The sequence below is a fragment of the Xenopus laevis genome, chromosome 2L (genome assembly GCF_017654675.1).
Source record: "Xenopus laevis strain J_2021 chromosome 2L, Xenopus_laevis_v10.1, whole genome shotgun sequence".
Taxonomy (NCBI): domain Eukaryota; kingdom Metazoa; phylum Chordata; class Amphibia; order Anura; family Pipidae; genus Xenopus; species Xenopus laevis.
In genome coordinates, this window is record NC_054373.1 from 62205648 (window position 1) to 62222868 (window position 17221).

The 17221-nt window shown below is 37.8% G+C and overlaps 1 protein-coding gene across 1 annotated transcript; it reads right to left on the reverse strand.

Annotated features, from left to right (window-relative positions):
• Positions 1–2496: 2496 nt before the first annotated feature.
• On the reverse strand, positions 2497–10723 carry LOC108707480 (cell wall protein DAN4). Its single transcript, XM_018245482.2, has 4 exons — positions 10614–10723; positions 8229–8307; positions 6787–7476; positions 2497–5429 (listed from the first exon to the last, which is right to left on the reverse strand). Exons 2-4 carry the CDS (start codon positions 8296–8298, stop codon positions 4192–4194), a joined length of 1998 nt encoding a protein of 665 aa, XP_018100971.1. The 5' UTR covers positions 8299–8307; positions 10614–10723; the 3' UTR covers positions 2497–4191.
• Positions 10724–17221: the final 6498 nt, after the last annotated feature.

Here is a 17221-nt window from a genome sequence, read left to right on the forward strand (position 1 = left end):
GCAGTATAGCAACATAGTGCAACGTTTCGAGTGGCACTCCACTCTTTATCAAGCATAAAAAATCCAATAACCACATGGCCTTAAATAGCCTGAAGTACACCGCCACCCAGTGTCAACCCATATTATTACATAGTATCATTAAAACATATAACAGTGTTTCATTCAACACATCCTGTTTCAATACAAATGTATCAATCATAGACCTTTTCTTTATATTTCTTACATACATGGTCTATATAGTGTAAACGATTGACTTATCTGTCTTACGGGATTGTCCCTTCAAGGTAATAGCCCACTCCGGGGCAGACAGAGCAACCGATTTGAATGAAACCTGTAAAACATAAAATATTATCTTTAAAAATATTATTTAAATAAAAATGGACTCAGATCATACTCATGGTTTAAACCATGTGGGGACATAGTACCCGATCTCTTTATCCAGTGGGCCTCCTTACGTAACAATTCCTCACAATCTCCCCCACGTCTCCTCCTTGATACTGAGTCCAAAATCTGAAAACGCAATTGACTAATTGTGTGGCCATTTTCATTAAAATGTTTAGCTACTGGCTGGTTAAGTTTATTTCTAATAGCTGACTTATGTTCTGTTAGTCTATCTCTTATGCAGCGTATAGTTTTTCCCACATAGATTTTCCCACAGGGGCATTTTAAGCTATACACTACATAAGTAGAAGCACACGTATAGAAGCCTTTAATTGGGGGTCCCCTTTAATGGATGATATATCCATTCACCCTTTAACACACTACTGCAATGGTTACATCCACAGCATGGGAAAGTTTTTTTGTGTTTTTAAAAAGGTTTGTTTATATCCTGCAGAGGGCCCCAAATCAGCCTTCACCAATTTAGCCCCAATTGTATCTGCCCTTGTGTATGACATGACTGGTAAAGATTTAAAGATATCCTTATCTGGGAGGTTATTTGCTGATAGACTCCAATCTTTTTTTATTATTTTCGAAATTTCACCACTTAAGAGGTTGAACTGATTAACAAACGGAATTCTCTGTGTCTTTTGGTGTACATTCCTGTCACTATTCTGTCTCAACTGTCCATTCTCACTCTCCATCCTGTCTAATACCCTATCCGGATACCCTCTCAATTTAAATTTTTCTTTCATTTCAGATATCCTTGTATCCTGCTGCTGCTGATGATTTTTTACTATACGTTTTACTCGTAAGAGATAGACTAACAGAACTGCTATACTGCTATACAATACTTTGCAAACAATAAAGGCGGCTTTAATGAAAATTGGAGTGCTGTCGATGGATATATTCTCTTGCCTGATATGTTTCATTATTTGCAAGTCTAACATTTTATGTTGTACACACTGCTGGACCAGGATAAGGTGCAAGAAGGGTAGCAGTGACATATTAGCTGTTGGTGGAAGGGATCAAGCTTTTCCCTCTTATTTTTTAGACATAAACTTTATATCTACATATATAATTATAATCAATTACATTTAAAGGAGAAGTATTGACCTAGCAGCCAGAAATTGGGTGGGTTATAGTTTGTGTCAAATGTCATACTGTATGTCCTAACAGTTTTAATTCTTATAAGCAGTGCCAGAGTAAATATGGTCACCAGTTACTTTAGAGCTAATGGTTTTACCATCACTGATTTGGGGCACAAATAAGACATTGCTTTGCAAACCTCAGTGCAAAACAATTCACTGGAATATTTTGGTGGCATGGTCTGATGGACAGAAGGCAGTATTCTAAAAAAACATTTGCCAGAATGTAAGATGAACAAGTCAAGCTAGAAAGATAGAAAGTAAAAAACAAAGTCTGCCTTGGTTGGCTGTGGGAGTCTGTGACCTATTGCATACATCATTTTTACCTGCAGGCTAGAAAAAGGCAGAATAGGAAGGACCATATTTAAAGCCCAATACAAAATAAAGATCCAACTAAGATGCTTACAATAAGCTTTCTGGAACTTTGATTTAAAGGGGAAGTTGAATTTTAAATGTGATGTGAATGGCTAAATGACACTGCAATTAACCATTCAGTTAGTAGTTGTTAAGGACCCAAAAATTTAATTCACAGTGCTTCTTTTAGCATTTGTATCTGAAATTATTTTGCTATTTTTAGTGGCTTCTAATAACAGTCAGTTGGCTTAACACAGTCCGCAGCCCTAGGTTTAACTGAATAAAGTATGCAAATAGAAGGTGCATTGGCAATTAGAGTCATGGAAACTAAAAGAGAGCTTCACAGAACACTGTTGAGATGAAGACAGCTATAAGAGGTTAAACTGTATAAAACTTCTACAATTTCAGTAGCCAATAAAAAAATAAAAATGGAAGTAAATTGCAAAGGTGCTCAGAGGACAACTTTAAGTAGGTTTATATTCATTTATTTGGGGGGGGGGTTAGGCCCACTATAAGTCAGGTCATATGTGGCCTGTAGCCACCCCAAACAAAAAAATCACCCTCCGCCAAAGTCAGTAGCCTTTCTAGACTTACAGTAAATAGACAAATGAATATGACCATTGCATAAAGAGATCCTTTATTTAACCAATAAAATGATAACACAAAACAGGAACAGCCTCAAGACAAAATAAAATTTAAAATGGCCCCAGCTCAAAGACATATTTGAGATACAAATAAACATAAAAAATCAAATATCAGTTGCCCCATCTGTCAAATATGTAACAGTCAAGACAGATGCAAGCATATGATGCATTTTGTGCAAGATATGTTTAGAAGGTTTATTGCAAAACAAATATATGCTACAGCATTGATAAAATAATAGCACCTGACTAAGGATAGAAAACTATAGCACATAAAAAGGATAGCAATTTCCATAGAATCTGACAGTGTTTTTACTATGTAGAAAAAAACCTTGGTTATGATTTACCGATGGTTGGATGTCATTGTTTATAGTAATTTCTATTGTGCGCCGACGTCCGTTTTTTTGACGCCGGCGCATTTTCGCCGCAGTTTTGCCCCAAATTCACCCATCACTAGAACAGAGGCATAACTACTAAGGGGCAGGGGTTGTGAGTGGCACAGGGGGTCAGTGTGCAAGTATGTCCAAAAACAGGTGGGTGAGGTATGTTTTACCTCCGACCACTAATGGCAAATTTTATGCTATTTCACAAATGTTTTCTCTGTTTCGCAAATATATTGGTGAAGCTAAACGGGACAGATTTGCTCATAACTACTCCTGAAGCAGTCTCCCGAGCCAACTGAGCATGCTAGGTAATTTGGGCAGAACTGGGCCAGATTTAAACAAAGATTTCTGCTATATGAGATAGCAATTAAGGCACATGAGGAAGAGGATGTACACAAAATCCCAGTTTCTTATAGTAGCTGGGCAGGAAGCCTTAGATGTATACAATACTTTTCAGTTTGCAGAGGCAGAGAAGGATAATTTTAATGCAGTGCTTAAAAAATTTGTGAACTACTGTGTTCCAAGAAAAAACATCACGTATGAGAGATGTGTTCAGTTCTAGATTGCAGAAAGAACATGAAACAATAAATAAATATGCGACAGACCTTAAGTTAAAGAGTCAGTCCTGTGATTTTGGTGCACTGACTGAAAGATCAGCTAGTTATGGGTGTATATAACATGAAAGTGAAATTTCTCACAAAGACAGATCTCACTTTAGACCATGCCATTCAAATTTGTACAGCATCTGACATTAAACAAGCTCAGCTCAGGCAAATGGAACAGCCTAGAGAAAGCTCCTCTGCTATGGAGGTAAAACACACCACAGTGGGGGGACTGGCATCCATAGTGAGGTAGTTATGCTGCTGTTGCTGAATATTAACATAACCATATATGCTACAGGGGAGATAGATGGGGAATTATTGCTAATGCTACCATTGTACAGTTAATTCAGTCATTCTTCCAATTTATTACAAACACTGATAGGCCGAAATAGATACACTATGAAAGGAAAATCTTAACTTTAGTAAATGAACCTTTAACATCTCTCATTAAAGCAAACTTCCAAAAGTCCAAATGTTAATGCTGAAAGTGCTGAATGATTATAGAAATGCTTTCCCTAATGGACATTATACTCTATTGCGTATTGCTCTGGTAACATCAGCTGGCATAAAATAAGATTGTTCAGGGTCATAAAGAAATACAATAACATATAAAAGACAGTATATAAAGGTCAATAGTATTATTAAGAAATACATACTGTTTTAAAGACAATAAGGGTTGCAAGAATTAATAATGAGCACAACTTGCAGAGAATCCACGAGGACCTAGAACAATAATTTCCTCCGTTGTAGTTATGGTGGTAGTGGTGGTTGTTGAGACAATGCTTGAACAACGGTTTCCAGCAGCTGAGGAAGTCTCTGTGGTTGTTTTTGTTTGGGCAGGCTGACTGCAGTAAGAATCAGGCTGAAATATCTCTGTGTTAGGTGTTGTGGTTTCACTGCTGGTCACTATAGTGTCTGGCCGATTGGTTGATGACTCTGGGGCACTGCCTGCCACATTAATAAGAATGGATGTAGGAGAGACAGAAGTTGTGGCTTTTGTGTAGATGTTATTTGAGGTAATGGTCTTTACTTCTATATTCACAATGGTTGTTTCGTTTATCTCTAGACTTTTGGTATCTATGTCTCCAATTTTTTGGGTTACAATTCTGACGGTCAGTATACTTCTGCTGCTGACATGAGTAACAGTTATATTCTCTTCAGGATATGGATATGATTTTGGTATGGTAATAGGCTGAGAAGATATGTTAGCACATGAAGTAGTGGGTGATGGTGTTGATGTATTTGATGTGGTTGGTGTGATTGTAGATTGTAAGGCTGGGCTACTGGGTAAAGTGGTTGTTGTGGGTGAAGGGAATGTTGTAGTGGTTGTGGGTGCAGTTGTTGTAGTGGGTGTAGTGGTAGTGGGCATAGTGGTTGTTGCAGTGGCTGTGGGTGTAGTTGTAGTGGTTATGGGCATAGTGGTTATTGTAGTGGTCATGGGGTTACTTGTTGTTGTAGTGGTTGTGGGTGTAGATGTTGTGGGTGTAGTGGTTGTTGTAGTGGTTGTGGGTGTAGTTGTTGTTGTGGGTGTAGTTGTTGTGGGTATAGTGGTTGTTGTAGTGGTTGTGGGTATAGTTGTTGTGGGTGTAGTGTTTGTTGTGGGTGTAGTTGTTGTGGGTATAGTGGTTGTTGTAGTGGTTGTGGGTGTAGTTGTTGTGGGTGTAGTTGTTGTGGGTGTAGTGGTTGTTGTAACGGTTGTGGGTGTAGTTGTTGTGGGTGTAGTTGTTGTTGTAGTGGCTGTGGGTGTAGTTGTTGTTGTGGGTGTAGTTGTTGTGGGTGTAGTTGTTGTTGTAGTGGTTGTAGTGGTTGCTGTAGTGGTTGTGGGTGTAGTGGTTGATGTTGTGGGTGTAGTAGTTGTGGTTGTAGTTGGCGTTGTTGTTGTGGTTGTCGTAGTCGTTGAAGTTGTTGTTGCTGGAGATATGTCTGCAAACAGATAAAACTCTACAATTGAATCATTTGTTTCATATCTGCTAGTCCCCCTAAACCCAAAACACACATATATCACTAATTATAATTTATTAACAGAATATCAATAAAAATCAAACAAAAACCTTCTGGCTACTAATAAAACGCATATAAAGTCAATTTCCAAGAGAAACAGTAAAGATGGACATCATAAGTTTTTTTTTTATCTCAAATCTATAGAGAATAATAAACTCACTGTTGTATATATTTGATGGAACACGGGTCTATTATATCTGTTATCATTTAACATTTTTTTAAGAAATGAAATACAACCAGTAACCTCATGCTTCTATTGTGAATCTATTTTTAGGTTATTTACCACATCAGCAATTTCACAGCCATTTAATTCCTGGTGTTTCCAAGGTAATTTCTGCCAGTAAGAGATACCAGCCTTCCGTAAAGCAGACCTTATGGAGCACATGAAGTGGATATACCTTTAGGTATAGAAGGGTGCAGCTGCACAGCCACCCTCTTGCCTAGCTCTATAGCAGGGGATGTTTATATTGTAATACAGGAGTGATACAGGCCAAATGATACTGAAAGGGGTTGTACACATTTAAATTAACTATTCCGAGACACTTTGCACTTGGTCTTCATTTGAATTTTTTTTATGGTTTTTCAGTTATTTAGCTTTCGGTTCAGCAGCTCTCGAGTTCGGTATTTCAGCAGCTACCTGGCTGCTAGAGTCTTATTTCCCTAGCAACCAGGCAATGGTTTCTACAAGAAACTGGAATAAGTATAGCAGAGGGACTGAATAGAAAGTTAAACAATAAAAAGTAACAACAAACAATAAAACTGTAGCCTCATTCAGCAATCTTTTTTTTTTTTTGCCTGCTGGGGTCAGTGACATTGATTTGAAAGCTGGAAAGAGGCAGAAGAAGAATGCAAATAACTCAAAAATGATAAAGAATAAAAATTAAAGACTAATTGCAAAGTTTCTAGAAATAGAGGATTGCCCCTTTAAGGCAACAGAGTCGTGCCATACCAATACTGTCCCATATCTTCTATCTAGTGCCTAGACAGATGCATGGATACTCCTGGCCTCACCCCTGACGATGTTCAGCAGGTTTATAGTTATAATCCCTCAGTTACACTAGAACTTTACATACTGTAATTACATAGTAATTATCTTTCTTTCCCCTAAGCAGATAATAATCTATCAATTTCATATAGCATTAAGGGGACATGTACATTTTTGTTGCAGCACTTAGGTGCCTTAAGAGACAAACGCATAACCCTCTTTTTAAATATAAGACAAAAGCCCTATAAAAGACTAAAGAATGATAAACAAACTGCTGTCATGTCTTATACACACCTGAACAATAGACTTCTGGCCTTGTGGTCCCAATATACTTGTAGACGTAGAACCCATCACAAGCTTTCACAGGTATAGATGATCCATTTATGCACCCTGTGACTGTGTTAAGTGTAAGAGGCACCAGCTTCACCCCATCTTCTTTTTTTGGGTGGCTGGATAGACTGAAGGGTTCAGCAGATCCACATTTAAGAGGTCCCACACACCCTTCCCTCATCTTAAAACCAGGTGTAAAACGGAACCATCCAATGTTGAATTGGTCAGTGGGAAATTTTCCAGTGGAACTGATAGTAAATAGCCTGCTTGCTCCATTCACCTCCTTGCTGTTTTTACATGGATCAACACAAGTCGGATTTCCATTAATATTAAGACAGTCCTGGTCATATGGGCAGTACATTTCACCACAAGTCTTCCCAACAGTACTACCGCATAGATAGCATCCTATCTTGTTTGTACAGGTAGCTGGATAACACATATTAAATGGGTCCAGACATTCGTTAATGTCATCACAGCCCGTTGAAACTGTGTTCCACCTGTATCCAGAAGGGCAACATGAAAGGCTACTACAATACACTTTTTCTGTGCAGTTAACGCCATTTCCTATGAAGCCAGTCTTGCAGCTGCATGTGAAGTAGTTTGTTTTAGTATCACAAATGGCATTTGAGTGGCAGTCAGTGCACAGTTTAACATCTGGGGAAAGGAAAACCCATTATTTACAACAGGCACCAAACTTCAAGCCAGGAAAAAAACTTTACAACAGGATTGCACCATTTGTAGACAAATGCCATAGAAGTAAATGAGTCAGGAGGGGAAAATATGAGCATTTCATCCACACTGCTAATTATCATGGGCAACAAAAAGTTGAAAATTGCCCTGTATGCCATTGCCCTAACATAAAATAAAGTAGATCAGATACAAGCCCCCCTGTGTAATAAAGGCACAACATTTGCCCGTGTGCAGTATCCTATAGCAACCCATAAAATGTCACCTTTTAAACCAGTTTATGCTGATTGGTTGCTATTGGCCTGCAACCTTGGTTGCTATAGGCCTAAAACCTGCAACACGAAAAACATCACGGGTGACCTGCAATTTCATGCGTAGGTCATCTGTGGATTCCCTACAGAGAAGCAGACCTGGGTCTCACCTTGGCAGTGGGGTCTGTTAACTTTGTAGTTACACCACTAGAGTGTTGTTTTGCTTTTACCCTAACTTTATCCCAAATATCTGTAATCACAAGGGTTACATTACATAAAGATAATGACTTCTCTGGTGCTGGTGTCTCAGATTTAGGTGGAATTTATATTACAGGGGGTTCTCTGTGACTGTGCCATCTCCTACTCTGAAGAACCAAGGAATTGGAAAAAAATGTCAGTGAGAAAAATAGCATATGCTCTTTCTGCTATATACAAGACCTGTGATGTACCGCCATACTGTATACTCACTTTGTGTTAGGCCCTGATTCCAACAATTGACCAGAAAAAAGACTCCAAGCATAAACTTTATGTTATCCATTTCAATAGCCTGTAAAAAAATAAAGCCATAGGGTGTTTTGTTATGAAATATTGTTGGTAAAACCAGAACAGCTCTTGTAGAACATTTGGATATTGTCATAAGGGCTTTCCCTAAAGGTGAGTGTGTATCTTCCAGAATGAGGTTATTTCTAAAAACAAATATGTATAAAAAAAATACTATGATACATATGACATCTTAAAAACATCTTTAGCAGTAAGCACTGAGATGTGTTCAAATGAGGAAAAAAATTATCTAGGAAAAATCAGAGGCCTCATTTACCTACAATATGCTAAAATTGCAGCAGAAAGGTGTCTATCGAAAAGCCATACACTATGGACTCCTTGCTTGTCTTCTTTACTAGCGCTGTGTGGCAATTTCATAGTTGCATCTAGTTTTTGCATAAGGTACGAGGTGCTGCAAGCACTGCAGCCTGCCACATAAAACTAACACTAGCCTTGACGAGAAAGTAAGTTCAGGGCTCAGTTAGTGTGTTGCAAGCAATGCAAGTGTATATAAGCATCTGCATGTCCTGCCTGCATGCTGCCTATCACTTGCAGATGTATCCATTTGCTTCTATTTGGTATGTGGCATACATTTTATGTATGTTTGGTATGGGTGCAGTGTATGTTGTGTTTTGGGTAAAAAGTTGCAAAAATAAATCTGGTGAATGACACATATTGTATTGTTAAGTCTTCAGAGTGGTTTGTCTGATATTATCTAGAATCCAAACACATTAGATTAGGTCCCATTTACCATGGATACAGGGGCACAGGGTATAAAGAGCTATTTAATACTTTCTTTGTGTCTGTTGTCTCCCTGGCATCATTCATGATGCTGAAGACAGAAGCATGCTGACATCTACCGCATCCATACAGTATTGAAGGTACTGCCAGCAATAAATACATAAATAGATGCAACTGTTTGCACAAAATGTTGTTCCTGTGAGTGCCATTCCCTGGGAGCAAGATAGATTCTGTATAAACCTAAGGCCATCACAGCCTTTAGTCCTGAAAATTTGTGCTATTGAAAAGCTATTAAGTAGCTCTCCATCCTCTTTTCTGCTGATTTATAGCACATGCTCTGTACCGCTGTAAGTTTAGAGTTTAGGGATCAACTCTTAATATACATGACCATATAAAAGCAAGAGGCCGCAGGCCTGTAATTTATCATAGCCTGTATTATTCTAGCCTGTAATTTATAATATATTTATAAAGATATTATGAATTACAGGCCTGCAGCCCGTTCTTTTAAATGGTCACAACTCTCAAGTGTCTTTTAATATCATTATAAATTTTAGCAGGGGGTAAATCATTCATTAAAATCTACAGTTAACTGTATATAGGGTAGTATAGAGCTTTCTCCCTTTGCTGCAGAAATATTTTCCACTTTTTACATTACTCAACAACGTCTCCCTAATGATAGAATCTTTTTTTCTTTTCTCCAATCATTTTTTCATTTCCCCTAATATTTATTATTCATTATTATTTAGTTAAACCAGTCAATGGTTGCCTGGTTGATATTCTTCTCCAAGTGGCAAACTGTTCTTCTCCACTGAGTGTATTGAACTGGTATTTGATGGGCTGGCTCAATTTTGTGACTGTGACAAGTCATAGCAACAAATCATCAGAAACTGTCACCACAACATTTTTCTAGACAAATCATTTGCAGAGAGACAGCACTTTCTCTGAAATGTAGCGTGACACTGGGACAGTGTAATAAGAGAAATGGTTTCTGATTTTTCTGAGCGGAACATTTTTTTTCATCTTATTTCGATACTGCAACTAACATATATAAATGCTTTCCTATTTCTGCTAAAATGGATGTAATATTTGATGCAAATTAATAATGAAATGATACTAATGCCTGTTATCTGAAAGGGCTGTTAAAATGTATTTATGTATATTTCTCAGTATTTTTACCATGGAGATGAAATTTGGCAAAGCATTGCTTTAAATAATAGATTATATTTCAATCTGAAATATTCTCATTCGACCGCAATAATTATTTATGCATCTTTGTCCTAGAAAACATTTTCCAAAAAAAATACAAAAACAATTTCCTCTTATATGAATGAACTATTCTGTAGAACACAAAGTTGCAAATGTTTTTAAAAACACCCCTGAACATTATCATGATACCTCAATATAGATATCAATATAGATATTAAGCTGTATTATTATTATTAGATATTATTTTAGATAATATTAGTTATTGTAGATAATAATTCAGTTAACTTTATATTTGTATATAGGTTTCAAAATTTCTTATCACAAAAATAATTTTTGTTTGGGACACTATCAACCCCTGTAGCTTACCTTCGTTTTGATGCGTATATTAAGTATACTCCTCACATCTGTTGAAGTGCTTGAGAGACAACTGCAGCTGCTGGACCACACTGTACACAACTGAACTTTAATAATAAGAGTGTAAAGTCAAAAGTTGGTGGCCACACCTAAGATTTCTGAACCAGCGTAACTGGTAGTCTGTGGATTGAATGCCTCCAGGGATGTGAAATGCATGCTATGAATTTAGAGCAGCATCTCAGTCATATCACATCAGGCACATCAGCAGCACAGCAACTACAAGTACAAGTACTACATTTCTCTGTATTTTCTGACGTACATAAATAAAACTAAGCAGATTAATTGTAATGTGAAATCACTGAAAGCATGTACAGAAAAAACATTTTCTGAAAAACGGATTACTTATAGAAGGCTGACAAAATCTAATCTTAAATTTGACAGACTGCAGCTGTGGGAAGGAGGACATTTTAGTGGATCTCTGATTTGTTTTGACCTTGCTCAATGAAGTGTCCATATACTTCTATATAAATTGCGATTGGATAATTTTGGTGAACAGGTTACCATATGGAAACCCAAATCATTGCTTATTATGCCCACTGGTGTGTAAGGCAGCAACAAAGGATTTCTACTCTATGTCTTTGGCCAATTTCCTGACTGTGCTCCATGTTTGTTGCAAGTTATTAAGTTTTGCCTCAACTGTATGTCACCATCTCACTTTAGGCCAGCCACTCGCCTTTCTTAACCAAGTGACTATGACCTGATGACCTATTCCAAACAAATTATTAGAACTGTAGCTGAAATCCTACATACAGGGGCAGATTTACCTAGGGTCGAATATCGAGGGTTAATTAATTAACCCTCGATATTCGACTGCCGAATTGAAATCCTTCGACTTTGAAGTCGAAGGATTTAGCGCTATTCCTACGATCAAACGATCGAAGGAATAATCGTTCGATCAAACAATTAAATCACTTGAATCTAACGAGGATATTCCTTTGATCAGAAAATTGTTAGGAAGCCTATGGTTAGCCATAGGCTAACATTGGCCTCGGTAGGTTTTAGGTGGCGAACTAGGGGGTCGAAGAATTTTTTAAAGAGACAGTACTTTGACTATCGAATGGTCGAATAGTCGAACGATTTTTAGTTTGAATCGTTCGATTCAAAGTCGTAGTAGCAGTCGAAGGTCGAAGTAGCCAATTCGATGGTCGAAGTAGCCATATTCGACCATTCGAATTTCGAAGTATTTTTTCTTCTATTCCTTTACTCGAGCTAAGTAAATGGGCCCCACAGTGTCTTTAGACTTTCAGTTTTAGAAAGACAACAGAACACAGTTAATCCTACTAAGTGGCTCAGATGATTTCCAAATTTGATCTTGTACATGAACGGTATATTAACACCTGGATGATTAAACATGTAGAGAAGGATTTATTACCTATCATAAAGGTACGATCAATTTAGATTAAACTTTGATAAAATTCCATCATAGTGCTTTTATTATATTCAGAGCCTGATTTACTAAAGTCTGTGCACGTTTTGTCCTCTGGGGAGCAGTTTGAATAGACCATTGTGCAATCCTATCAGATCAAAGCTGATTTGTCCAAAATAAAAATGTCAATGCTGCTTCTCATTGCAACTCTTTCTCATGTACAGTCTGATCTGCTTCTTTATGCTATTAGTAGATCAGCCCTTGCATAGTTAACTTATGTGTGCCTAAGTGGGAAGGAGGCACATACAGTATGTGTGTATATATATATATATATATATATATAAATATATATATATATATATATATATATATATATTGATGAAGCAGACCTTATTATAAGCACATACAATTTTAGTTAAAACAGTTGTAGCTGTGTATGTGTGCCATTTGTTTGAATCAAACCTTCTCCCTATGATCATGAGCTGTGAGGTTACAACTGAAGTTACAGGTAGGTCCACTGTTAGCGCCTGTAGGCTAGCTCAAGCATAAAGCTCTGATAGGTGACTTGCAAGGCCAAAATTTTCCACCTGTAAAACAAATGCTCCTTACAATTATTTTTAAGAAGACCATGCCAATTATTTTCATACATATCAATGAATGATTACATTCCCACAATACTCTCCAGTATGTCTTTTGCCTGAACTACATATTGCTTTGCCTTAATAAGAACTAATATGTAGGAGACACATAACAATTTAGATGTGACCCAGTTAAGTCACAGGTGTTAGAAACAAAGACTTTTAAAATTCACTGTGTGTATCCACAGGGTTTTTAAAGATCTTTCAAGACTGGGATAGCTGCATGTTTTGTTAAATTTATAGTTTAAGTTTTTTGTGCTGCTAAGCTTTTGGGTCATCACTACTAGACATGTACTGGATCTCTGACGCCTTTGCATTTTTCTTTCATATCAACAGCCTCCCTGGAGCAAATAAAGGTGTCATGCCTCACAAGTTATTTATTAATTATACAATCAGCATTCCACCCTTGCTGGGCTAGATTGGTGAAATTGTTGACTCTTCTGACATTCAAATGCTCACAGGTATAACTTAGAGTTTTACAAAGCCACAGCCTTGTGGGTTTATTCACAAGATAAAGAAATGTGCATCATGTCTAAGATTAAAAAGTTTATTTAGCTACAAAATAAAAACAAATGTGTCTGACACATTTGATTTCCCCAGTCTCAGCAAAGTTCTTTTTGAGTTCCTTCCACAAACAACATCTTTATTTTACTACCCATCACACATAGGAAAAAATATAAGATCTCTTAGGTGTAGTTTCCAAGGTATTTACACACAGGACCATTTCTGAAGCTACTGCCCCCTGAGGCAGCAAATTTAATACCACTCCCTCTCACGCACACTCTTTCAATTACAACTTTAGCATTGGAGTGGATCAAGGAGGTCTGCATTGCTTTTGCATAGTGATGGGCAAATTTGTCCCATTTCGATTGGCCGAAAATTCGCAAATTTTGATGGGAGTCCAAATAATTTTGACACGTGTCAATTTTGATGCCTCTGAGAGGCGCGCACCTATATATGGCAAATGCGTTAAAGTCAATGGGCGTCTGAATAATTTTGATGCGCGACAATGTTTATGTGCATGACTATTCTGACGCGCACCGGAAATTCGCACCTGGCGAATTTATTCACCCATCACTACTTTTGCACTATCTATACTAGAAGAGTCAATTTTCTGTTTAAAAAAAACTGAAATATAGCCCCTAAAGTACCATAGGCAGCTTTTTGCCACCTTTGGTGACTGACTGCTAACTTCTCGCCTTGCCTCATGGCAGAAGTGGCCCTGTTTACTCAAGAAAAATGCTATGTATTTTTAGATAATAAACAAAATATATAAACATCCATTTAAAAAGTCATCATTCCAATAGCTGTATTTTTCTTACATGAGAGAAGTTGGGCTTGCCAAGTAATTAAATGTAACTAAATGTAAACATAATTGTTAAAGGGCCAGTATAGTTCCTTTGTTATTTCTTGAGATAAAAAGGGCAAACAAAGAACTTCAAGCCCCAGGTTTGGTCCTTGCAATGATGATAGATTAACAATATACAAACTCTTCTCTTCATTCTATGTTTTGACTTTTTTGTTAGCAGGATCTAATTAAATATATATATATAGTTCACCTTGCTCATGATCTTCTTTCCAGTCAGTACTGACCAGACTTGCATTCTCTTGCCTCTTTAAAAGCAATCAGAAGGCGAGTTCAGTAAATTATAATTATATATATATAATTTTATATATATATATATATATATATATATATATATATATATATATATATATATATATATATATATATAAGATCATGAGCAAGGTGAAATCATAGAAAATTATTGCACACAGGTGTGGCTATTGGCCCTTATGCATGCTAGGATTTGCAAGAAGGCTATAAAAGCCCTGGTCTAGGGTTGCAAGTACCAAGTAGTGCCATCTATATTTCTTTGCTCCTACCAACTCATGGAACACTGTGGATTGGATGTGCCTGAGATTTTGACACTTTTGTGAATCTCCTGTGCCCATTCCTCAGTGCTCCAGGTGTGTGTATAAATAAATAAGTGTATTATGCATATGCATGAACTTTGATGGGGCTGGAGGAGATGGCAAGCCTAGAGGTGCATCATTTCAAAATCTGGCATGATCCTTATGTAAGACTGGGGCAGTACTAGAGCTCCAAAAAATTGGAGTTTCTTTTTTAAGAGGTTGAGAAAGTGTTCCCTATTATTGATGCGCAATCGAGGAGAGTAAGGAGCAGCAAGATAGAAAGGTATGGATGCACTGAACCCACTATTTTAGGATTCGGTTGAATCCTGAATCCTTTGTGAAAGATTCTGTCGAATACTGAACCGAATCCAAACTCTAATTTGCATATGTAAATTAGGGAAACAAGGGGGAAAGAGAACTGCATCCATTAAAAAAAATTTTGACTTTCTTGTTTGTGTGACAAAAGTCACGTCTTTTTTTCAATTCGGATTTGGTTCGGCCAGGCACTTGGATTCAGTGCATACCTATAGAAAGGATTAAGAGGGAGATAGCAGTGGGTGTAGATGCTGTAGATGGGAGGTTCCCAACCTTCTTTCCAAATGAGCCCCATTCAAATGTAAAAAGAGTTGGGGAGCAACACAACCATGCAAAAAGATCGTGTGGAGGAACCAAATAAGGGCTGTTATTGGCTATTTGATAGCCCCTACAGTATGTGCACTGGTAGCCTACAGGAGGCTCTTCTTGGCAGTATACCTGGTTTTTATGTAACTAAAACTTGCCATCAAGCCAGGAATTAAAAAATAAACACCTGCTTTTAGGCCACCAGGAGCAACATCCAACAGATTGGTGAGCAACATGTTGCTCACAGCCACTGGTTGGGGATCACTGCTATAGTCAATGATTCTAAAGACGATGGTTCCAAGAATGTATAGCAATGCAAATGAGGAGGTGTAGTGAGGATCAGAGAAGTTAAGAACTTTGAATGTTACCAGAAGGTTATTGTCTGCTATCCTTTGCTTAGCAGACAACCACGATAAATATACAGTATTACTAGGAGATCAACAGGCTCCCTCTTGGGAGAGAGCAGAAGAATTCTAGCAGTGGAGTTTAAAACTGATTGTAGGCAAGAGAGGTGGGACTCCTGGGAAAAACCCGGTGGGCCCCAGCAGCCCAGACTCGTTCCCTGCAAGAAGTCTTTGCCCCGGCTTCAGACCTCCATCCCTGGCCCCCAGCATGGCTGCTAGAGGAAGAAAGTAGCACACGGGGGGACCAGAGGGGGCTTTGTATCTAGGGTGGGGAGTCTGGGGGGGGCTAAGAGGCGGTAGCCCGGTGGGCCCTGAGACCCCAATCTGACACTGGACTCCAGTAGAAAAAAAAAAGATTACCCCAAACAGTGTGGTGAATCAACACAATTATTAGTCATGGCATTAGTCATCAGTGATGAGCTACAGTATGTTCAGTTCGAGAAGGTGCTGATTCATCCAGGAGGAGATTGCTAGGAGGCAGTTTGAGATCTGGGTCAGAAAGTCTGGATGTCATCTGCATAAAAGTGATATTCAGGGCCAATTAAAGAGATAAGGCCCCCTAAAAAAATGTGTACAGGGAGAACTGCACAGGCAGAGTAGCAAACCATGAAGCCTTGCCACACTAAGTTAAACCAGGAAATGAGAAATAGGGAGAAAGCTGGGGTGCAGCTTGATTACTGATACCACGAGAATAGAAAATTTGCACATGAACAGAATGTTCAGCAGTATCAATAGTAGAGGATAAATCAGCATCATCAAAGAATGAGAATGTAGTTTTGTCCTTTACCGTGGCAATCTGGAGATCTTTTGCAACACATAGGAACATTTTTATTCTTAATTCATCTGTGAGACAATAAAAAAGGTGCCAACAAATGTTTGCATGTCATAAATTTTTGCAAACAAGTCTTTCCAACTGTTTTCTTGGCTATATTGCATGCTCCACCTAGTGACACAATTGTAGAGATACAGTTCACAGTTATTATTTTATTTTTCTTTAGTTCAGGTACTATGCCTATAGAAACTGCTCTATCCTAACAAAGCACTTTGGTGAATCAAGATAAATATGGTTAGAATGCAGTAAACTCAAGCAAAAAGCGTTTTCTACACTTCATAATTGCAAATAGAATTATACTTATTGCATTTCATTGACCGCTCCTTTGTTTCTATAGCCTCCCTACCCCACTGACCATGGGACAGGGAGGATATAGAAACACCTCCCTTCACCGATAATGGGTGGTGGTGCTAGAGATTTGTATTTGCGCAGGTCCAGATTTCATTGCTACCACTTTATTGATGCAAGATAAAAACAATAGTGATGTCAAAAATATTCCAGCAAAGTATTATGTCTGTCCTTCATTTCACGATGATCCCTTTAACGTTTTATAAAGTTGGTGTTTACTCCCAAAGGTTTGGTGGGATCCAAACACATATCATGGCTGGGCGATTGAATTGATATTATTAAAGTGGTTTCAACACAATTCACCAGAAATAAAGGCTTTTTTCAGTTACTATCTATTTTCTATTTGTTACGATTTTTCTAATATTGAAATTTTTCACCTTTTTAAGTCTTTCTGAAGCAACACTGGGGGTAGGGGGTCACTGACTCTGTAACTA

Excerpts from the sequence above, each read along its gene's own strand:
- LOC108707480 (XM_018245482.2), bottom strand. The coding sequence starts at position 8,298 with ATGGATAACATAAAGTTTATGCTTGGAGTCTTTTTTCTGGTCAATTGT. Across the intron at positions 7,477-8,228 it reads GAATCAGGGCCTAACACAAA|ATGTTAAACTGTGCACTGAC; the intron begins GTGAGTATACAG and ends TCCTTTCCCCAG. Across the intron at positions 5,430-6,786 it reads GCCAGAAGTCTATTGTTCAG|ACATATCTCCAGCAACAACA; the intron begins GTGTGTATAAGA and ends ATCTGTTTGCAG.